At 41.4% G+C, this 22496-nt stretch overlaps 1 gene segment (V, D, J or C); it reads left to right on the forward strand.

Annotated features, from left to right (window-relative positions):
• Positions 1–17297: 17297 nt before the first annotated feature.
• On the forward strand, positions 17298–18241 carry LOC121666182. The segment is given in 2 exon segments: positions 17298–17556; positions 17650–18241. Coding segments are annotated over 2 exon segments (504 nt in total).
• Positions 18242–22496: the final 4255 nt, after the last annotated feature.

Genomic DNA, 22496 nt, shown 5'->3' on the forward strand with positions numbered 1-22496 from the left:
AAATGCCAAGAGGAGAAAAAACTCAATCTACATTAGCTGACTATTCACCCACCTATATTTTTAATTATTGTTTTCATTAAGTATGTGTATCAGCTGTTGTGAAAATTATCTTCTTTGACTATTATATCAATCAATCTTTATAGTGTGACAGTGTATTAATTTTGTTAACATATATTAGTTCACATTATAGACTGTATTGTCACAAAGTTGTGAAGTTTTACTGAAGTTAGTATTGTTCCTGCTTAAGCAAAAGAAACTAAAGGATGACCTAGTCCTAGAAATATGGACTTTGACAACCAAGATAACAGCAGCATCTTAGACCACATCTTCCCAGCATCTTCTGGCATCATAGCAAGTAATTATAGCAAGACGGACTCCAGGGATGTCTGGATCAACAGATAAGCAGTAAGAATTCTGCAAAAATGCAGGTGCTTTGCAGAGATTTACTGTTATTAATAATCAGGAGTGTGGGTGTAAGTGATTAGTCAAATCATGTATTACCTGCATGTTTGAAGGGTATATGAATTGTGTGTAAAACCACATGCAGGCTGCCCCAGTTTGGCTGGGACACCTCATGCACGTGAATTAACATTTGCCCATTGTAATTCTACGCTTTGCATCCTAACCTCTCTCCTCAGTTGGCACGGGCCAGTTGCAAATTTTCATGAACAGTCTCAAAGGCAAACAAACAGCTATACTTGTGCCAATTCACTGCAGCTACAGTCTGAATGTCTGTTTATCTATCCATTTTCCAGCATCCTACCTATGCAACCCTAGTGTTCTGACACACTCATCACACAGAGAGAATGCCAGTGTTCATCATGCCAACACCTAGAGGGAAAAACAGTCATTTATGCTGTGGACCAGGATTTGGGGAACTTTAAAAAGAGAATGGCTGCCTGGGATCCATGACTGGTTTTACACCAAGCCTAGTTCCATGCTGGGACTGGACACTATTTAGTCAATTCTGTGCAGACCTGCAATCCAGCTGTGTAAGTTCAATACTGCTACTAGGTTTTACCTGAATGCCCAGACCTTGTAAATTAATTTTTTGCTTACTGGAACATGAGACACTACAGGGTTTCTGAAGCTGCCAAAGGGAGAAAATGTAAAATTCATGAGCTCTACAGCCATGGCCCAGGAACAGAAATGCGCAGTGAGGGAGATGTACATTTATCTTGTATATGTTGTTATTAAAGTCCTATGAACTCCCTAGAAAGTATGAATGTATAGGTATATCTTTTAAAGAGGTATTGAAGTTATGAACTTGTATGTTTTGCAATCTCCTTTATATTCTATAAAGCACCTAAGACTAACCCTATCTGCTGATCCATGTTGATCCATGTTCCAAGCTTCACTCACTTCCTTTGGATGTGTGCTGCAACCACAGTTCTTGACCAAGCATAAAATTCCTAATTTCTGCTTGTGAAAACCAGAAACAGCGAACTCCTGTTGGAATAGCACGGACCGAGTACCACTGTATTTTTTTCAGTATTGTCTGTTTGACTTGGAAGGAAGAGGGGCTCAAATAAACTCTAATTATCCTACTGTTCTGTTGCTTCCATAAGAGGATTTGGAAGTGTTCCATACTTAAAGGAGATCTGTGCTAGATTCAGGTGACTGTTGCTCATCTGAAGAATGACTCCAGAAAACTGCAGAAGATTCCAAAAAGCTCTGTTTTCGGTTGCACGCCTATGCTTTAGTGGAAAAAATGGACCAATAGTTACGCAGATGGAAAGGGAAGTTGCACTTCCTAAGTGCCCTGGGATTTAAGCAAAATCGCCCTGCTAAAAAGATCACATAACATAAAGCTTATTCTTGGAAGCCCAGTAGAAAAATAAGGACATTAAGTCACTGGCATTGAAAGGCAGAGAGGTGAGGGCTCCACACCCTCAGGAAGCTGAACGGAATGGAGCTGAGGTTCTGTGAGAGAATGTAAGGTACCCACAGGATTTTTCTTTTTGGCTGCCAGAGATGGTGACTGGTGCCACCCTATGTCCAGATCCATCAGTAAAGGTCTGTGAGCCTGCTCAAACTTGCAGCAAGGGATTACATAAATGACTGCCTTTTTCATTTAGCTCTTGGCTGAAAAATGAGTAGGAAAGGAGAACTACAAATTTAGTTGGGAATAAAATGATTTATTTTCTTTCCTAGAGAAAAAGAACGTGGGAAGTGTTAAAATAATTTTGTTTAGCATGAAACTCCATTTAATGTAATTATTTCAGGAGTTTTTCAGAGAAGGGAATGAATGGCTGGATACATTTCCTGGCAGGAAAAGTGTTTCATGAACAGAACCACTCCAAACCCTGGCAGTTCCTGGGTCTCAGTCTGCTGCCTGGATGCCAGTTTCTTTCCCAAGGAATGCTTAATTACTTGTAAGATACGGAAACATCTCAACAGAAAGATTAATTTCTCATTCCATCTCCCATGCACAGACTGGAATATTCAGAACCCAGAGGTGGCAACATATTTATAGAAAACAGTTTAAAAGCAGTGTAGTGCAAAATGGGAATTTACTTCTAAGGGCGTAGTCCCACAGACATTTCAACCCCAGAAGAATACGAACCTCTACTGAGACAGGTGACCTTACACTCTTTTTTTTCTCTACCCTTTCCTCATCACCTTCCCAATGCTATCAGCAAAGATTTGTGCAGTGATCTGGATCAAGGACCTGATCTGTCTGAAAACTAATTCATCAAAAATTATATGTACAATTTTACTTTATGGAACTGAATAAATGCTACAGCTAGAAGATGGATGGGAAGGCAAAGGGTGTGCAGGTTGGGAGGGGACAGTCAAGAGAGTTGATGTTTGTTTTAAGTGGACATATGCCAGTCCCCAGAGTATGAGGCCTTTGAAACTGAGTATCCCGTAACAGGGATGTGTTTTCAGTACCCCTTGCTGTTGCGGTCTGTGTATGAAACTGTTCTCTTCCCACCAAAAATAAAGCTGCAAAAAGAAAGAAAGAAAATAGCTAAGAAAGTATGCAAGAATATGAAGCTAAACCTGAAAATGCCTCCAGAAATTGTTGAAATGCCCTTGTTGAGTAAATCTGGAAAAAACTGAGGGTGTGGAGGTGTGAAGTCACACAGGTTTAGCCACAGGGTAACATGAAAAGAGTAAACCCCTTATGCATTAGGCAGCACACCTGCAGAAGGTGAGTAAGCACCTTCAAGGTAACAAAAGCAATGAACAACTGCTTCTCTTCATCTTGTTGGGAGTAATCTATACAATCACATCAGCTCTCCTGCTTATCACCCTGAATCATAGAATCATAGAGTCACAGAATACCTTGAGTTGCAAGGGACCCATGAGGATCATTGAGTCCAACTCCCTGCCCCTCACAGAACTGCCTAAATCTAAACCATATGACTAAGTACTCCTTGAACTCCAACAAGCTTGGGGCCAAGACCACTTCCCTGGGGAGCGTGTTCCAGTGACCGACAGTGCTCTCAGTGAAGGAATTTTTCCTAATGGCCAATGTAAACTTCCCCTAACACAGCTTCATATAATTTCAGAGGAATGAAAAGACAATAAAAATGTTTTTATAAATACATCAGCAACAAATGGAGGGCTGAGGAGAATCTCCATCCTTTACTGGATGCTGCAGGGGGAAACAGTGACAAAGGATGAGGAAAAGGTACATAATAGACCTTCCTTGCCTCAGTCCTTAAAAACAAGGCCAGTTGTTCTTCAGGTACCCATCTCCCTGAGATGGAAGACAGGGATAGGGAACAGAATGCAGCCCCCATAATCCAATGGAAATGCTCAGTGACCTGCTGCACCACTTAGACACACACAGGGCTTTGGGTCCAGATGGGATCCACCTGAGGGACCTGGATCACCAGGGAGGGCCAGTTGACTGGACATTGACAAATGTGATGCCCATCCACAAGAAGGGCCAGAAGGAAGATCCAGGGAACTAAGGACCTGTCAGGCTGACCTCAGTGCTGGGGAAGGTCATGGAACAGCTCATCCTGAGTGCCATCACACAGTCATGTGCAGGGAAACCAGGGATTCAAGCCCACCAGCATGGATTTAGGAAAGGCAAGTCCTGCTTGACCAACCTGCTCTCCTTCCATGACAGGGTGACCTGCCTAGTGGGTGAGGGAAAGGCTGTGGATGTTATCTTCTACCTGGACTACAGTAAAGCCTTTGACACCATTTCCCACAACATTCTCTTGGAGAAACTGGCTGCTCATCACTTGGACAGGTGTACTTTTCACTGGACTAAAAACTGGCTGGATGGCTGGGCCCAGGAAGTGGTAGTGAATGGAGTTACATCCAAGTGGTATCTGGTCACAGGTGGTGTCCCCCAGGGCTCAGTGTTGGGGCCAGTCCTGTTTAATATCTTTATCCATGGTCTGGATGAGGGGATCAAGTTTGCAGGAGACATCAAACTGGGTGGGAGTGTTGATCTGCTGAAGGGCAGGAGGACTCTGCAGAGGGGTCTGGACAGACTGGATTGATGGGTCAAGGCCAGTTTTGAGAGGTTCAATAAAGCCCAGGTGGCCAAGAAGGCCAATGGCATCTTGGCCTGTATCAGCAATAGCGTGTCCAGCAGGACCAGGGCAGTGATCATCCCCTATCTCCTTGGCACTGCTGAGGCCACACCTCGAGTGCTGTGTCCAGTTCCAGGCCCCTCAGTACAAGAAGGACATTGAGGTGCTGGAGCATGTCCAGAGAAGGGCAACAGAGCTGGTGAAGGGTCTGGAGCACAGGTCCTATGAGGAGCTGCTGAGGGAGCTGGGGGTGTTTAGCCTGGAGAAAAGGAGGCTCAGGGGGACCTTATCATGCTCCACAACTCCCTGAAAGGAGTGTGTAGCCAGGTGGGGGTGAGTCTGTTTTTCCATGTAACAAGCAACAGAACAAGAGGAAACAACCTTGAGTTGTGCCAGGGCAGGTTTAGATTGGAAATGAAGTAAGATTTGTTCACCAAAAGGTTTATCAAACACTGGAACAGGCTGTCCAGGAAAGTGGATTAGTCACTATCCCTGGAGGCATTTAAAAGATGTGCAAATGTGGCAATTAGGGACACATCTTAGAGACAGACTTGGCAGGGTTGGGTTTATGGTTGGATTTGATGATCTTAAAGGTGTTTTCCAACCTTAATGATTCTAGATTTCCTTGTGTCCTATCTTGGGTCACCAGAGAGAGGAGATCAGCACCTCCCACTCCATTCACCCCATGAGGAAGCTGTAGATCACTCCTCAGCCTTCTTTAAGCTGAACAAACCAAGTGACCTCTTGCTCTGGAGAACTTTGATCATCTTGGCCACCCTCCTCTGGACACACTCTAATAATAACCTGATGTTCCTCTTACACTGTGGTGCCCAAAACTGCACCCAGACTTGAGGTGAGGTCACATCAGTGCAGTGCAGAGCAGAGCAGAGCAGAGCAGGACAATCCCCTCTGTTGCCCGGCAGGCGATGCTGTGCCTGATGCCCCCCAGGACACGGTTGGCCCTTTTGGCTGCCAGGGCACTGCTGACTCATGTTCCACTTGCCATCCACCCAAACCCCCACATCCCTTTCCACAGGGCTCTCCAGCCTCTCGTCCCCCAGTTTGTATGTATTAGAGTCCAGGCTGTGAACAGAGAGGACTAAGATTTGTGAAAAAGGTACAAAAAAAAATTGAAGAAAAACATGGAATAGGGAGTGTAATTTTCAACTAGAGCTCAGGAGAATATTGAGCCGGTGAATGTGTCTGGAGAACAAGCAATACATTTTTCCTTGCGCTGAAGTCTGAACACGGGGTAAAGATATCATGTGGAGGGGCCTAGAATGTCTCTGGCTCTTTCAGGAGAGCCCGGAACTCCAGCTGTCTGTGGGCGTGAAGTCACCCAAGGCAGGCGATTTCGGGGCGCCCCTTCCAGAGGCTGCACGCTGGGGCCGGGGGGCGGTTCTGCGGCTGAACAGTGCCGCCCGGTGGTCACAGCTGGTATTGCCGGCCGGCGGAACCATCCGAGCGCCCCAAAGCACCGGCTCCGCCCCACCGACCGCCGGCTCATCCCTCACGCTTACCAGAACCAGGGGTATGAAAGCATTGCGTATGCAAATTTTAGAAATTCCATGAAATAAAGAGCCCCAAAACTTGGAAAAGGACTTGGAAAGGTACTAACCGTCTCCTTTTCTGGGTCCTTACTAGCACTGCACAGTTCAGGGTACTGAACTCGGTAGGGAAAAGTAATTTGAAACTATCTACCTAATCTCTAGCATTTCAAGGATAGTCATGAATTCTAAGTGATGCTGCCTGTGGTTTAAGTAAGTCTTTTTTTCCTGAGTTTATGATTTCCTCTGTGATGCTTGTTGAAGCTGTACTTTCAGCCAAGAGAGTCAGGAAGGATCCTGAGTGCACCAATAAGCCTCAATTGTTCTAGACAAACTCACCTGCACTCTCCAACAGTGCAGTTTCTGTCCCTTGCCCCAAAAGCTGTATTTAAACTCAAATGTCGGCACAGATTCCTTGTCTAAGCTATGCTGTGAGCAGATCTTCACCTTTGTTTTTGGTAAATTGGGTGAAATGCACCACCAGCCTGCAGATCCCTCCTTGCATTTGTTGTTAGAAAAAGCTCCAGTGATCTTTTATGGACCATATTTACGAATTGCTTGTTCTCATGTGGACAGTCTCCTGCTGGCTCATCTAAAGGCTTTCTCTCCTACTTAGTGACCACTGGATTGATGCATAAAGGTTCTTGGGAGCATTTTAAAGGCAGATTGTCATTCAGGAACGGCCAGCTTAAGGTCTTTGCCACTGACACAAGTGGCTACATTACTTTGCCAAAATACAGACATTTTTATCAGATCCCATTAGCATCACTGAGACAATAAATCTTGTACAGGCAAGAGCAGGGAAATGTCATCTTAAAAATACAGTAGGTTTTATGGAAAATGTCATGGAACTACTTCTACAAGGTCTATCAATTAGAGTCAGGCTTGTGAGGACCATAGGTACTTAGATCTCACCTGCACTGCAGCTCACTTGCTGCATAAAAGAAGTAACAGTTTTGACAAGGTATAACCAAGTGAACAGTAGAGAGCTGCAGGGAAAAAAAAGAAAGAAAAAAAAATGGGGAGCTTGCTGCTGTGCTTTGCAGCAAGATTGGACAGGTCATCCAAATAAACAAACAAACAAATAAATAAATATTATGTACGCATGCAAAATGTGTGGTATGGTTGTTGTTTTGCTATAGTTGATTATGTGTCTGCTCAGAGAGGACATAGCAAACAGCTTGTCTGGGCACAAAATGCAGATGAGGAAGAGGACACCTCTCCTAAAAGCAGCTAATGTAGGCTGCTTGCAGTGAGGTGCTTTCTGGTTTCACATTCAATAATATGAACAAGGATGTGGTTGGAAGATTTCTATCTGTAACTGCAAGTTTGCATCCTTGACAAAGAATTCTCTGGCTCAGAAAAAAAAAAGCTTCAAAAAAAATGCTGCAGCTTCAGATAAATTCAAGACTGTTTTTGAGGGTCAGTTTGTGGCCTGTAAAGAAAGTAAAGCTATTTTGTCCACGGTAAGGTGGGTTTGCTTTTTTTCCTTAAACAAACTAGCCTAGTGTCTTCCTTCTACCTCAGTGTCCTAGGGACAGACCTTAGTCCCAAATTACCTATCTTTTGCTTTCTGTAAGTCCATTTTTCCTTTCTCATTCACATTTATCCTAAAACACAGCCTGTGTCAACCCTCCTTACAATGAGTGTGTGATAGTCTAATCAGGCAGTCTAGTATTTCTATCTACCAACTTCTTGTCATTCCTTTCATATGAAGTGCTTTTTAATGAACTGCTGAAATTCTTCATTTTCCTGGACTGAGCTACTGCCTGAGCAAGACTGAATCAATAAATGTTTTGAGCCAATCATTTAAGAGAAGAGGTAGTTGCCACATGCAAAGAGGTTCATGCCTAGTCAGTTCAGGGTTCAGCATCCTATACTCAAGTTCACATGTGAAGAAGAACAGAAAATAATGTGAAAAATTCACGTTTAAGGTACATTTGTGTTTTCTTTCAAAGATGGAACATAACTCATAAAAGGAATACTCCAGGAAAATGGGACTGATTTCATAACCAGTTTTTCAGTAATTCTCTGTTAAAATGATTCTGTGGAAGTGGAATGTTGAATAGGAAAAGTATTAACTTCTGATTTTTTTCAGGAAATTAAAAAGAGAATTAAAGAGGGAGGATTGGGAATAAAGAGAGACTCTAGTAAAAGTAGAGAAAATAAGAGCCACAGCATGACCAAATAAATCCAGTGGAATGAATTAATGAAGACTGGAAAAAGGAAGGTTTTGTAGGGAAAAATAAAATCCAGGCAACACATAGAACATCTGGTTTCAAAGTGCCTGATGTCTCTTGCTGACATCAGTGCAGTTGCAGGACAGGAAAATGCTGACATGGTTGTTGTTTTTGTTCCTTCTTACAGCTGCTGAATGCAAGAACACACTGGAGCTGTCAGGATCAAGAGGTGTGACTTCTTTTTTTCCCCCTCCTTTCTCTCAGATGAGTGTTCTCAGACCTTCTAGTAGCCTCCCTGTTTCAGTTTTCAGCTCCAGGGATCATCAGTCGAGCTTCTTGGAAAGCTGCAGTGGCAACGTTCCTCTGAACCAGCAGCTAGCCCGTGAGGAAGCTTTCCCAGCGCCGGGGCTTTGTGCTGCTCCGGATAGTGCGAGCATCCTGCACAAACATGTCGTGGCTGGCGGGCAGAAGAGGCAGCTCCCATGAGCACAAGGAGTTTCATTAGCAGTGACACAAGAGGTGTGTTGCTGGTGCCTGGAGCCTCCTGCTGAGCCACGCAAACACAGCTCTTGCCCAGAGCTCTTTACCAGCTGAGCAGAGCTGTGCTGGTTTCAGCTGGCACTTCCCACCCTCTCTGAAGGGAGGTGCCCCGGACTGCTTCCTCATAAATACAGGCTGCTTACCTTTTGTTAACCCCGGAAGACGAATGAAAAAGGAACACCTCATTAGTAAAGTCTTTTCAGGGGTTTTATTTCAGATCAAAAACACAATTACTCCCAAATGCCAAAGAAAATTCTGAGTTAATCAAAAGGCTTTTTATTGATTTTTGCCAATACCTCTGATAAGTTTTGTACATTTTTTTTCATTGCTAGTTTACATATAAAAATGAGATTCACTGGAAGATATAAAACTGCCTTCTCCTTGAGAGTGTTCTTAAAATCTGCATTTTCAGGATGTATGGAATGTGGTTCATCCACCTCAGTCTAAGGAATGCTCATCAGTGAGAAATCCACAGAAAGGTGAGCCCTAGAGTGTGTTCATGCCCTAGGGGAAGGGGAAATAGGATCAGCTCACAGTCAGTTGAATTATGTGTGGGAGGGACAATTTCTTTTGACTCTTGACTGCACTCAGATTTTACTAATGAATAGGGAACAGGTTGTTCTTAAATCTTGTTTAAGGATTGTGCCTGTTCAGTAAAATGCTGCTCAGGAGATGGCTGGCACAGCTCCTGGTCAGGCCTGGTGTAGGCTGGGGGCAGACACTGGGTCAAAGAGAGAGCGCCAGTAGGCAGGACAGGTGCCCAGAAAGGGGCAAAGGGCCATTATGCAGCCATTGTCACCTGCAGATCGCTGGTTCCTGCAGCCATCGTCTCCGTCTGGCACTTTCTGCACAATCTGCTAATTTACGAATATTATTTAGACCAAACCTTTAGCTGGAAGATACAAAAGCAGTAGCAGCTGGATTGCTGGGACTTCCATGCTTCCCGGTGTTTCACGGGGGATGCCCAAATGATGGAAGAGGAAGGATGAACATTCTCACTATCGGCTAGATTTTTTTTTTTTTTACCTCGTAAGGGCATGAATTAACAATTATGGGTTCTAAGTTTTGAAACCGTATGATTTGAATGCTGAATAAGTGAATTCCTGTGATAGACTAGTCTAGGCAAAAGGGGGTTGAGCTCCTGTTTGTCAGACTGGCTGCATTTCTTTATAAGCTCATGAGATAAAGTTTAGATCACAGGTATTTTATCCTGTAAATTTGAGATATCCCAATAGACCATGACGACGTATTTGATTTGATAGCACCTCAAAACACTGAGTATATCCTAATGCTGCTCTATATGCAGACTTTTCTAGAGATACTTGACATTTTCCCTCAGGTCGAGGAAAACTGAGGGTAAATGATGCGTAAGAACTTGTTTTAGGGACAGAAAAATGTTGAAAAATTCCAAGTAGGAAAAACAAGGCTATAAATAACGTTTTCTCTGGACTGCATTATGAGAGGCAAGCTAATGTCTTTACAAACAATTCGATGGGTGAAGGTATGGGTGTTAATGTCTTTGAAATGGGTCTTAATGTCTCTACTAACTTTGGGCAGCAGGTTTGCTGCAGAGCCCACACAGCTTGGCTCCTGAAACCCACAAGGGTCTGCACAAGCCTGAACTTCTGAGCTTTGGGGTAAAACAGTAGGTTCGAGGGGGGAAGATGTGGGAGGCGGATCGGGAAGGCTGTACCTTCCCTGTACCTGAGCCAGTGGGGAAAGGACGAGGGCAACATGCGGCCGGGAGTTTGGGATAAAAGGAGGCTGTGCCCTCCGAAACCTCGAGAGAGAAAACACCGCGGGCGTGTGCCCCGGTGGGCTCTCTCCCTTTATTCGAATGAAGTTGCAGGACTCCTCTGTCTCCTTTTTGGACATAAACCCTGGCGTTTGTGGATTTTCCTGACAACTCTAACAGTTTTTAAATATAAATAAACTTTGTCTTCTGCTTTCTTTTAGAGTATCTTAATACAAATTTAACTATAGTGAATAATATGAATAGGAAAACATCCTTTAGCCCTCCTGCTGGTAGAAATCCAGCCTAGTTCTTCTTAAATCATCTTGTATAACTGCAGAAATAAGAGATGAATTGATTTCTAGTCTTTTATATTCCTATGTGTCTGCATATACTAATTTATTGACATATATTTGATAAGAGATTAATTGATTTCTAGTCTTTTATATTCCTATGTGTCTGCATATACTAATTTATTGACATATATTTGATGACTGCTTTATTTCATAGTTTGAGAGAAAATTGTGCTGTCACATTTTGCATGTACATCAATACAAGTTCATTCCTATAATCACATTGCTCCCCAAACTCTTTTTTTAGCTTCACTAAACAGCTTCAAAAGCTTGTAAAGAAAATGTAGTAAGTGTTCTTCTGTGGATTCAAGTATATTTGTTAAAGTCAATAGTGTTAAAGCAACGGAGAAACTCACATATATCTTAGTTATGAAAGTTTATTAATGCTTATTTAAAATCCTTTGTCTTTCTCTATGAAAAAGTCAAGGTACTCAAGTTTTCAAATGGAATTGTAAAGTTTATTTGTACTTTATTGTCCTGGTTTCAGCTGGCATAGAATTAATTTCTTCTCTGTTGCTGTTGCAGTGCTGCGTGTTGATTTGGAAAGAGAATGGTGTTGGTAACACACTGATGTTTTGGTTTTTTGCTAAGTCATATTTATCATGAGTAATTTATCACCCCTTTTTCCATGTCTCATACTCTGCCAGTGAGGAAGTACACAAAAGAAGCTGGGAGGAAGTATAGCTGGGACAGGTGACCCAAACTGGCCAGAGGGATATTCCACACCATAAAACGTCATGCCCAGTGTTTAAACTGGGGGGAGTTCATGGGAGTTCATGTTCACAGTCAGTTCACAGCCAGCCTGGGGTTGGGAAGTGAGGTCTGGCATTGGTCAGAGGGTGGTGAGCAATTGCACTGTGCATCACGCGTTTGTTTCATTATTATTATTACCAGTAATAATCATTGTTATTCTATTTGACTTTATTTTCAGTTCTTATCTCAACAGAGAAGTTTTATTTTGATCCCCCCCTCCCCATTCCACCGTGGGGAGTGGGGGGAGGCAGAGGGGGGTCAGCAGCTGTGTGGTGTTTCATCTCCAGCTGAGCTTAAACCCACCACAGTCCTTTTTGCCAGTGTGGGGCATGAAGGGTTGACATAAGAACAGATCCAACCAGAGCGTGTTGAGATTTTTTTTCTTGCAAGAGGTACTTTGATTACCAACAGAACATCAAACATCACCACAAAGAAGGGTGTTTATGGACTTAACTGTTATTTCTGATTCTCGTCTTCTTTCCCAAAGAAGAAGTGTGTTCAAGCAAGTATAACTAACTGCATGAGTTCTTTTCTCAGGGTGTGATAAGAATTAGGAAGTATTATAGGGCTTCTGTACATTGTTGCACAGTGAAAGTGGCCTGATACATCATGCTCATCAAACTACAGAAAAAGTTATTAATGGCACTCAGATTCAGCCCACCTTCCTCTCCGTGTTTAGCTGGTCACAGAATCAGCTTCTAGTCAATTTTAGCCAGTATGTAATAATCTGAACAGTGAAAAAATGGATAGTTGTCACAGATACATAAATAGTAGTATTCTTTCTCAATCACATCCTGAGTGCACATACCAAATATATTGTTATATCATTAATTAGAACTGCCTTAAATACTGTAGGGTTATACCTCTGTGTTGTAGTATCATCAACCAGAAAGATTTCTTCCTTCTCCCATACAGTCCTGCTAGCATCATAAAATGCAAGCTGTGTTTCTTGGTCCTGCCAGTATGTGCCTCTCACTTTATTCACTGCCTGGCTCCATGTTATTTTTATGTTCTTTGCAAAGCCAAATGCTTTGGGTTTATTTTTTTTTAATCATATGGGTAAGACTGGGAGCAAAGAAATTAATTTTGTTTGGTGGTTATATGTGAGATTTTGTACAGATGTGCCAGAAAGAGAACGCTGCAATTAAATACTTTTATCCCTATGTGATAAAATACAGTTTCAGGCTGGTTTTAAGGTTTTGCTGACTTGTCTTCTTTCCTTGGTTTTTCAGTAAACTGTTGAATAGTTAATGAGCAGTATCTTCTACTCAAGAATGTGAGGCAGCCAGCATCCTTTAGGATTTATTTGCAGCTGTGCTGTAAAGCATTCTTCTTTACTTAAATCAGATTTTAGAGGTCTATAGCTTTTGCTTCCTCTGCAAAGTATTTTATTGGCTGCACTGACAGCAAATATACTCAAAATCAATACCTTGAGTGTTAGGCATTGCTTAGGTGAAGGACAAGCAGATATAATTGCTGCATCTCGGTTCACAGCATTGCAAGTTGACTAAACGTCCTTTCCTTGACATTCTGTTCTCTTTATTTGAGCCTCCACCTAGCTCTGTTCAGGCTGAAGCAATACACCTGTTGGTCTCCTGTCTGCTATTTCCAGTTCTATCTTCCCTCTCACCACAGTAGTTGCACTGTTTATAGACAAGAGGACTTAGCTTTATGCCAACTTTTCTCTTTTACCATTTGACTCCTAATGCTGCCTGTTCTCCCACTGGCTCTCCTTTCTAAAGCACTCACAAGCTGGTCTATTAGTCAGAAGCAAAAGATCAGTAGGCCTGCAACACGCTTGATGCTGGCAGCTAAAAGAGGAGGCAGACTACTAGGAGTTGTGATCAGCTGCCCAAGGAGTCATCAGTCCTGCAGGGCATGATATTCATGGCTTCTGAGTAGTGTGATATGAAAGACGAAACCTGTGAATATGAGGATGTGCTTTATTCTACTGTTGACTGCCAAAATGAAGGAGGCTTTCAGTATAATTCCTCTCACTCTGTATCTGTGTTTGAAAGAACAGAGGGTAGAATTTGCCGGATGAGGTTGTGTAGTTCATCATACCAGATGAGTGGGTGGGGGAAGCCTGAGAGTTTCTTGTGTTCTTAAAAACTTACAAGATGACAAAAAGTAATCATCTGAAGGTCTAGTAGTGGAAATTTTAAAAGGTTGCTTTGTAATCCGGAGATTAACAAAAGTACAGTCTGATCAAAACTGTGAGGTTTGGCAGGCCTTGATGCAAAAGGACCACTTAGTTGGTACAGGTACATTGTTTAGAAATTATGAATTTTAATTGAGGAAGAGGAAAAGCAAGAAGATGAGAAGAGAGGAGAATGGAAGTAATCTGTAAAAGTGTTGCATGCGAATTCTAGAGCAAATCAGGGATAAACTTAAGGTTAATACAAATGGCAGGGGAAGATAGAAAGTCTGAAATGTTATGTGATTCAACTTATCTGTAGCTTTTACCTGCCTGGAGGAAGGAAAATTATCTGAGATCAGTAATGTTAAAGGAAAGAAAGATACCTGGGTAGCCATTGCTGCTTCTTTTTATCATGACATTCACTAAATACGTGAGGAGAAATTATCTGCTGTGCATGAGAAGACTTTTTCCTTTCTCTGGGTTTGTTGGTTTGTTTGTTTGTTTCCCTCTTTCCCTCTTTCCCTCTCTCTTTCTCTCTTTTTCTCTTTTTCCTTCCTTCTGTCCTTCCTTCTCTCTTCCCTTCTCTCTTCCCTTCTCTCTTCCTTTCTTTCCTTCTTCCTTTTTCTTTTCCAGGTGGATTCTCTTGATTATCCACCAGGAGGGGCACAGAGACAATCTTGCATTTACTGCTTCCAACAACCAGTTCAGGGAGTTAAGACAGCATATTAAAGTGCAGGCAGCAGAAGTTTACACTGAGCATGAAACCACTTTGTCAGAAAAAAAAGAAAACCCAAAACATTGGGATGCATTACTGTGCCAGGAGCCTTCAGTATGACTGAGCACATGCAGGTCCTGCAGCAACAAAAAAATAATCTCATTCACTCTCAATTGTGAGTTGCTGAGCAGACAAAGTTTCTGTCAGTAGGCCAGTTTCTTTCCCTTCCGCCCTCACCAATGGATGTTCCTGTAATAAACAGTCCATGCTTTAATTCTATTATATCTGCAATAAGAATTTAGAACTGGTTCAAATGAAAAAAACAAAGAAACCATCCTGAAAAAAGTGGATTGAAATTCTGGGCCTGGGTAGAAAGGAGCTAGTACCAAACCTTCATTTCCAGTGTTTTAGCTGTGATGGCAACCATCTTGTGTTGAAACTTCCATGACCTTTACTGAGCAACACACAGGGTTCTGAAACAGAGACACCATCAGGGAGTTAGGGATCTCCTGAAAGAAAACCTATCACTCAGTCCTAAATAATAATAGCGTTCAAAATTCTGACCTTGAAGAGAGCTAAGAGACCCCTAATTTATGAGATAACTATTTTTGCAACATCTCTGGATGTTATGAAATCCACACTCAAACCCAGACTGTTACAGTGGGCAGACTGAAATCCTTCTTTGTGTAACTCATCCTCACCAGAAGTGTTGTCTGAAATTAAACTGACCAGAGAAGAGATTATGGAACATACAAATGATACTAAATGCCATTATCATACATTTTTCAAATAAAAATGCTGTGACAATACTAGTCTGAAACAGCTGGCTTACAGACAGGATTGAGTTTTCTCTCATGCAAAATGTTCCTGATACCCATGACTGGAAGGTGGCATATGTAACACTAATTTTTAAATAAACTTGACAAATCTAGGAAGAAAAGGGCATGTTTTCTACATCTCATCTTGGCTTTTTTTTCTGACAGAGTAATAGTTAGAGCATTCAAACAATTTTTTTCCACCTAAAAAAAGAAGAAAGAAAAAAAAAAAGAAAAATGGGGGAAAAAAGGCACACTATTTTTTCTAAATTTTTTTAAATTGCAGGAGTAATAGTCTAATTTTTTTTCCTGAAAGAAGTATTTGTATTTACTGGATTAGTTCCACTAACATTGCTAGTAACAACTTTCTTCCACATCTTGTAATGTCAGAGTCATACAAAAATTTTAAAAAAACCATGGCTGAAAGGATAATAATGACATTTGTTGAGAGTGAAGCCCATGTTACATGTGTTCATTCCCATTAAGAAGAAAGTAAACCTCTCACAGCACTGAGCTGATGATTTGGTGAATAGGTTATTGGCCACGTTATGCTCAGAGTGACAGCAAGACATTTTGATGCCTTTACTTTTACAACTTCATCAGGAAGACCAACCTCCCAACAAACTCACTGCCAGGATTAGGTGATGAGGTCTCTCTCTCCCACACGTAACCACTTAGACTTAACTACTGGTGTGCGACAGGATGTTGTGAGTCAGATTTTCTTCTTGAAATTCTTTCACTTTGTATTAAATACTTAAATATTTATTGATCATGGAATCTGCTCCATGTGGAAAGTCTAGGCTATAAATCTGTATTTTTTATACAGTTGAAAAACATTAGTCATTAATCCCTTTGTGATACCCTACAGCACAGTGCACTGGAGAGCTGGTTTGTCTGGATTCAGATCCTGTCTTGAAAAAACAACAACATGGGATTTTAATCTAGATATTGTTCTCAAAGGTTTTACCTATAATATTGCTGTAGACCCCTCTTCTGCCCCCTGTGCCACATAAACCCAAAGGAAAACTCTTAGCTCTGTGTTCTGTGTGAAAAAAGGTTTCTTTTTCCAGCCCATCTACCTGGACCTTGTGACAGCTTTTACAGCTTATCTAGTTAGGAACTTCATTGGCTACTCCACACACTAGTTCCCCTCCTCATCTGCATTATGTTTTTGAAACCCCATTCTCAATATCATTTTTCTTGTCCAGATTAAGAGCCTGTGTACTTGTGAGTCAACACTTCCAATGCAGCATTTCACAGTCTCCAGTTTAACGACAGACATATGTATCTCTGCTACATTAGTTCCACTCCCTTTTCCATGAATATCTGCCAATGCAAAAATAAAGAACCGTGAGAAATAATCCTCTAAGGATCACAGTAAACACGCCCTCACTCCACCAGATGGTACCCTTTCACTTAAATAAGAAAGAATAGTTCCAGTAGCACAGATCCTGTATTGCTTGATATGAGCACTGGCCCCTGGGGCCACACTTCAAAGCTATAAATGGCAAATGTGAGTGCTGCGATGGTTCCCTCTGTGCTTCCAAAATACCATGGTAGGACAGCAATCACTCTTCTTAACACAGGTTAAAAGGTTGTGTCAGAATCAGTGGTATCACTCTGGATCCTGCAAGAGGCACTTACAATTAGTACAGGTACTTCTGGACAAGAAGTTGTTAGATATTTGCTTCAGGAATAACCCAATTTTCCTTCATTTTTGCTGTGTGCTAAGGCTGCAACAAGCTCCCATGTAAAACTCTTACAAAATAATATCATGCATGCTTATCCTAACAGGTGGAAAAGGAAGAAAAATAAAGTCTAAGCATAGGTATTGTGTTTTTCCAGAAAGGAAAAAATCCAGCAGTTACCAATGCAAAATAATACCACTTTATTTTGTTACACTAAACATTTTCTGGTTTATTCTGGAAACAAAATATCAAAAGGTGAAATAAGACATGCAAGGGTAAATAAAACCTCAGTTGTCACACATGACAACATCCTGTCTGGTAGAGTACGAAAAGCTTCCAGATGAGTCAGTTTGAAACTTTGTGTGTGTTTTCAACACATGCACTTCAAATAAAGTGTTTGCTTGAAATCTTGCAGGAAGGAGCTTGTTTTTCAGCATAGATGTAGCTGTTACAGAGCTATCTGCTATTGGTTTAAGGGAAGCAGGTGAAACAGACCTATATAAGTCCCATGTAGGGTAGGTTCACTGACTACCAAGGCAGAAATGAGGATGTGGACAGCTCTGTGTGTGGCCATGTACTTCTTTGGAACAAGTAAGGAATCAGTAGAGCCATAATACCTGCTCTGCTGCTGGGAGAATGTGGCTTACTTGTTTTACTGTGTTTTTGTTTTGTTTTGTCTTACAGGAGCTGAAATCACCCAAACCCCAAGTCTTGTGGTGAGAGAAGATGAGAAAGCTACTCTGAAATGCAGTCAAAATAATGGTCACGCTTCTATGTACTGGTATCTGCAGCAGCCAGGAAACGGAATGCAATTGATTTATTCTTCCTATGGAGCAAATCAAAAGCAAGAGGGTGACGTTCGCGCTGGATTCCAAGCAAACCGGCCAAGGACTGAAGAATTCTATTTGGATATTTTGTCTGTGAAGTTGAACCACTCAGGCATCTATTTCTGTGCCAGTAGTTTGGACACAACACTTCAAAGTCACTTGCTTTCTTTACATAAACCTCTCCCCTTTCAGCACCTTCCCTCCGAAGGGAGACACTTTCAGCACAGGAAAAGGGTGCGTAGGGCAATCACCTACTCACAAACCAGATGTTACCGAGAAGGGGGAACAAGAATAGGTAGAAATAAGACCTAGGCAAAATAGGTATTTGAAGTGCAGGTTAATGCTGAGCTCCTCTTTCCTGGTCAGCCATTTATCCTCCATCTCATCAGGACAATCAATAACAATGGTTAACCAAATGCAGACATAAAATAAAGGAAATGTAAATTCTAGCCTACACAGCCACAAGTTATTGTCCTCTAAGACATTTTCTTGCCTGACACAGAACAGTTGCTTGACATATACAAGTCTGAAATACTTTAGAGATCGTGACTCCTATGTGCACTCTTATTCTTTCCTGAACCACAGTGGTTTTTATTGTGCTTGGAAAGGTTACCCTAATCACAAGAAAAGTCCAGAATTACCATTGACAGCAGTGATGAAAAGGAGTCTGAACAAAAGATGATGCAGGAATAGAATCTGAACAGAACTAATATGCAACAGATTGGATTGAGAAGAGTCATTGCCATGACCTACGAGTGCATAGAAAAAATCCTGAAAAGTTATATGTATATGGAGGGTATGAAGTGGAATGGGAGGTAGTCAAAGTAGTATGCACCTTAGAATGAATTCACATTCAAGAAAAAATAACATGTAGGTTTTCATTTGTTCAGAAATTGTTCTGACTATGGAGTTTATTTCTGGCTGCATAGTGATTCCCATGCCACTATGTGCATCACATCTATCTATCTATCTGTCTATCTATCTATCTATCTATCTATCTATCTACCTCTCTCTCAACTCAATAAGCAGCAACAATCAGTACTAATCTGGTTTATTCCTTCTCTCTATGGCTGAGTTCTGAGGGCTTTTTTTATCCAAGGCAACTTTGCAATGTTTCTCAAGGTCTTGTGGGTTTCTGACTGTGAGCTAAGTCCTGATATGAACACTGCTTCAGAGAGCATCCATATTTTGAAGACAAAAATATAGAGGGATGAACAAACAGGATGTGAATGTAAATTTATTTACTACATAACCTCTCCCTGACAGGATATTTCTGGTTTGGTATGAAGACTCTTGTGTGTCAAACAAAAAGATTTTCCAGTGTCTTTCCATCACCACCATTCTCCCAGGCAGTGTAATTGATGCAGTGGGATTAGTCATAGCCTGAGATACTCTTTGGTGTAAGCCTTTCACGATGATAATATAACAAATTGTCTTAAATTGCTCTAAACCAAAAAAGCACTAAGCAAGGTTCTTGTGATGTATAAAAGTCACCTGCATAATGTGCTAGTTCTGAAATTAATAATAATAATAATGTGTTTCCATTTTGGAAAGCTTTAAATACAGGATGTAGAATGGGAACATTCCATAATTAGACATAGCATCCACACTGTGAAATTATTCTTAGCCCAGTCTGAATTATGTCAGATTATATTGTAAGTGTTGTAGGGCAAAAGAGTATTACAACACATGCAGGATAACCATACTGATCTCCAAGGGAAAATTTCAATTTGGGATTATTGTGCAGTGTTTCTTCATTGGGAAGGGAATTATTGGATTACAGGCACATCCCTGGAGAAGAGGTGAAAGAGCCTTTATGTGAGTCCTTTAAATATCAGCTGAATGGCTAGGAGAACAACTTTGCAGAAAAGTAATTGAACGTGGATAGGCAGCAAGCCCTTTCAGCACTGAAGGCTAGTTGCATTTTTGGTTGCATTAGCAAGGGTGTAGTTAGCATGTTGAAGCACTCCTGAGACTACATCTGGAATGCCACCTCTCTAGTCCATACACATGCCTGCCCCAGCCCCAGCCCCAGGGCAACGGAGATATCAAAAATGGTAGGGTGAAGCAGAGAGTCAGTCACCTAGATGATGAAGGCACTGGAGCAGAAACATAAGAGAGGTTGAGGGAACTGATTTTGTTCATCATGGAGAGAAGGCTAAAAGATGAATAATTGCATGACTCCAACTGCCTAAACAGTGTTGGAGTCTTAGAGGGGCACAGTGGAATCAAGTGGGAACAAGCCACAGCAAGATAAATTCTGATTAGACATAAAAAAAATACTTTCTCTTGATGATGCTTCAGCACTGGAACAGGATTCTCGGAGATCTTATCAAATCTCTGTCCTTGAAATATTCAGAAATCATCTGGACAAAGCTCTGAGCAACATGAGTTGGAGCACTGAAGTTAGCCCTGTTTTGAACAGGAATTTGGATTGAGACACCTCCAGAAGTCCCCTCCCGTCATAATTTTTCTACAAGTCTGTGATTTTTATTGTCTTGCTTTGCTGATTTGAGATGCCTAGAAAAGCCATTAGGGTTTTTTTAATTTGTAAAAGCAAACAACTCCCCCAAACCCTCAAATCTTTTAATTTTTTTTATGTTGCACAACAGAAAGAGCAGCTGCACATGCAGGACCCATCTGCAGACTTGAGGAGCAAGAAGATTGTGTGATAACTTGAGGCAAAACACCCAACAGCTTTCATGAGACCGTTTATGTGTCACTTTTTCTGTCCAACTGTAAAATGGTGAATAGAAAGCCACATCCTGTGCCTCGTCCTGAGAAGCTGGGGTGGTGTTGTGGTAAGAGAGGCTGATGCGTTATCAAAATGGTTTTTTGAGTAAATGTCAAACCACATCCTGTTTTGCTAAAATTTAACTGCTGTTGCCTTAAAGAGATATTTTCCAGCACATTTTGGCACACGACCTGCTCTCATTCTGAGGTACCATTTTCTGCTGAGGCCTTTAGAGACATTTTCCCCTGCTGTTGACTCTATGTTAGAAAGAAATTCCCTTTAGGGTCTCCACTCTATGCTTCCTACTCCTTTTCCCTTGCTGGTGCATTCTCAGATCTTCTGCTTCCAAAGCTCCACAGGTGCTCCCCTACCTTGGTCTGTGTTATTCCTGTGTCTATTTGGGAAACATTTATACATAAAATCTATGACTCAGTTCTTCATCTACTCCTGTGTGTGCTACTACTGAATTACCAATGGTTTAACTTGTGGTGTGAGGTAATAATGAGATGCAAAGTGGATGAAGGATCACCAGAAACACTCTTCAGGTTTAGTAATCCCTTGGTTTTATAATTTATGTTGCACAGAAAAGGTGCCCCTAAACACAGTTTTACACTCTGGTTCCCTTTGCTCCTCCACTACAGATTAGATTCCCACCCCTCAATCAATACAATGTTTCAACTGTATCCTTTTTTCCCTATCTCTAAGTTATGTCTTTATTTTCACTCCCCCATCGCTTTTCTTAGGTCTTTATTTTCTTGTTTTCTTACTCTTCCTAATTTTCCTTTTTACTGTTTTCTTTAAAAGGTCAACACAATCTTATCATACTTCCTCCATTGTCATATGCAGTATCTCCCTGGAATTCTTTCCCTCTTTTTGTCTAAAACCCTCACCTTCATTCTCATTAGCTGGTTCTCTTGAAAATTATAAGAGACACAGTGTAATTGTAGAGAAGTGGACTTACATAAGTATCACCTGGAAGACCTCACTGTGTCCAAAGCAGTCTCCTGTATGGTTAGAATGAGTGAACAAATGTGTGCAGAACAGAATTCTGCTTCTCTCCTTGGACCTAAGCATCAGCCCCATCACAAACATCCTCTGTACAAACCACTCTTGAAAATGAGCTTCATGGACAAAAACTTTCCTTTAAACATACTTCAAACCAAAAGAAAAAAAAAAGAGGAGATATTATATGAGCCCAGATATGTATCTGCCCATCTTTTAAAGTGCTCTCTTTGCACAATCAATCCTACAATCGAGGGAGTGTGTGGGCAGGAGAATTACGTGGCTTGTAGCAAGCTTGGAACAGAACAGGATTGGACTCCTGTGCTTGGTCTCAATTTCCAGCAACTGAGAGCTATGAATTCAGTGTGGGAACATTCTTCTTATTCCAGAATCTTAAAGGAAGTCTCTGTCACTTACCAAATTCTTTTCTTCCATAGAACTGCTTAGTTGTGTCCCTCTTTCCAAATGTAGCTTGTCTGCTCCAAAACTCCTATGCCCAAGTTTGTCCTCTGTTCACTTTGACCAAGTTCTGCCATGACCACTCTGAAAGTCTGTGTGTGAGAATGGATCTGGGGGTTTGTCTGACAGCCTTGATAAATGCAGCCATTTTCACCAAATGTCCTAATAACTTATATTCATCTTAATGTGTTTCAGACTGAGCTAGAATTATTTTTTAATATTCCATTCTGCTGTGCGCCAGTCTACTCTAACCTCATAGAATATGAATAATGAGGCATCTTGGGAAAAGAGCCCATCGTCAGAATTGAGAGACTTCTCTCTTTGTTTACCTTTGTCACACTCCCTGAAATGTGCCCCTTGCACAACCTTCTCACAATTCCCACTTGCCAAGAACTGTTCCTTTGGTTTTGTCTCCAAAGAAGAAGGGGGCACCTTTCTCTAGACTAGGTTGTTCACATCCCATGAATGTAAGAACTTTAGAAGCATTTTTGTAAAAAGTGTTAATCAGG

Source organism: Corvus kubaryi, unplaced genomic scaffold (assembly GCF_017639235.1).
Source record: "Corvus kubaryi isolate FWS band 111438036 unplaced genomic scaffold, C.kubaryi_AGA036_p1.0 37341, whole genome shotgun sequence".
NCBI classification, from domain to species: Eukaryota; Metazoa; Chordata; class Aves; order Passeriformes; family Corvidae; genus Corvus; species Corvus kubaryi.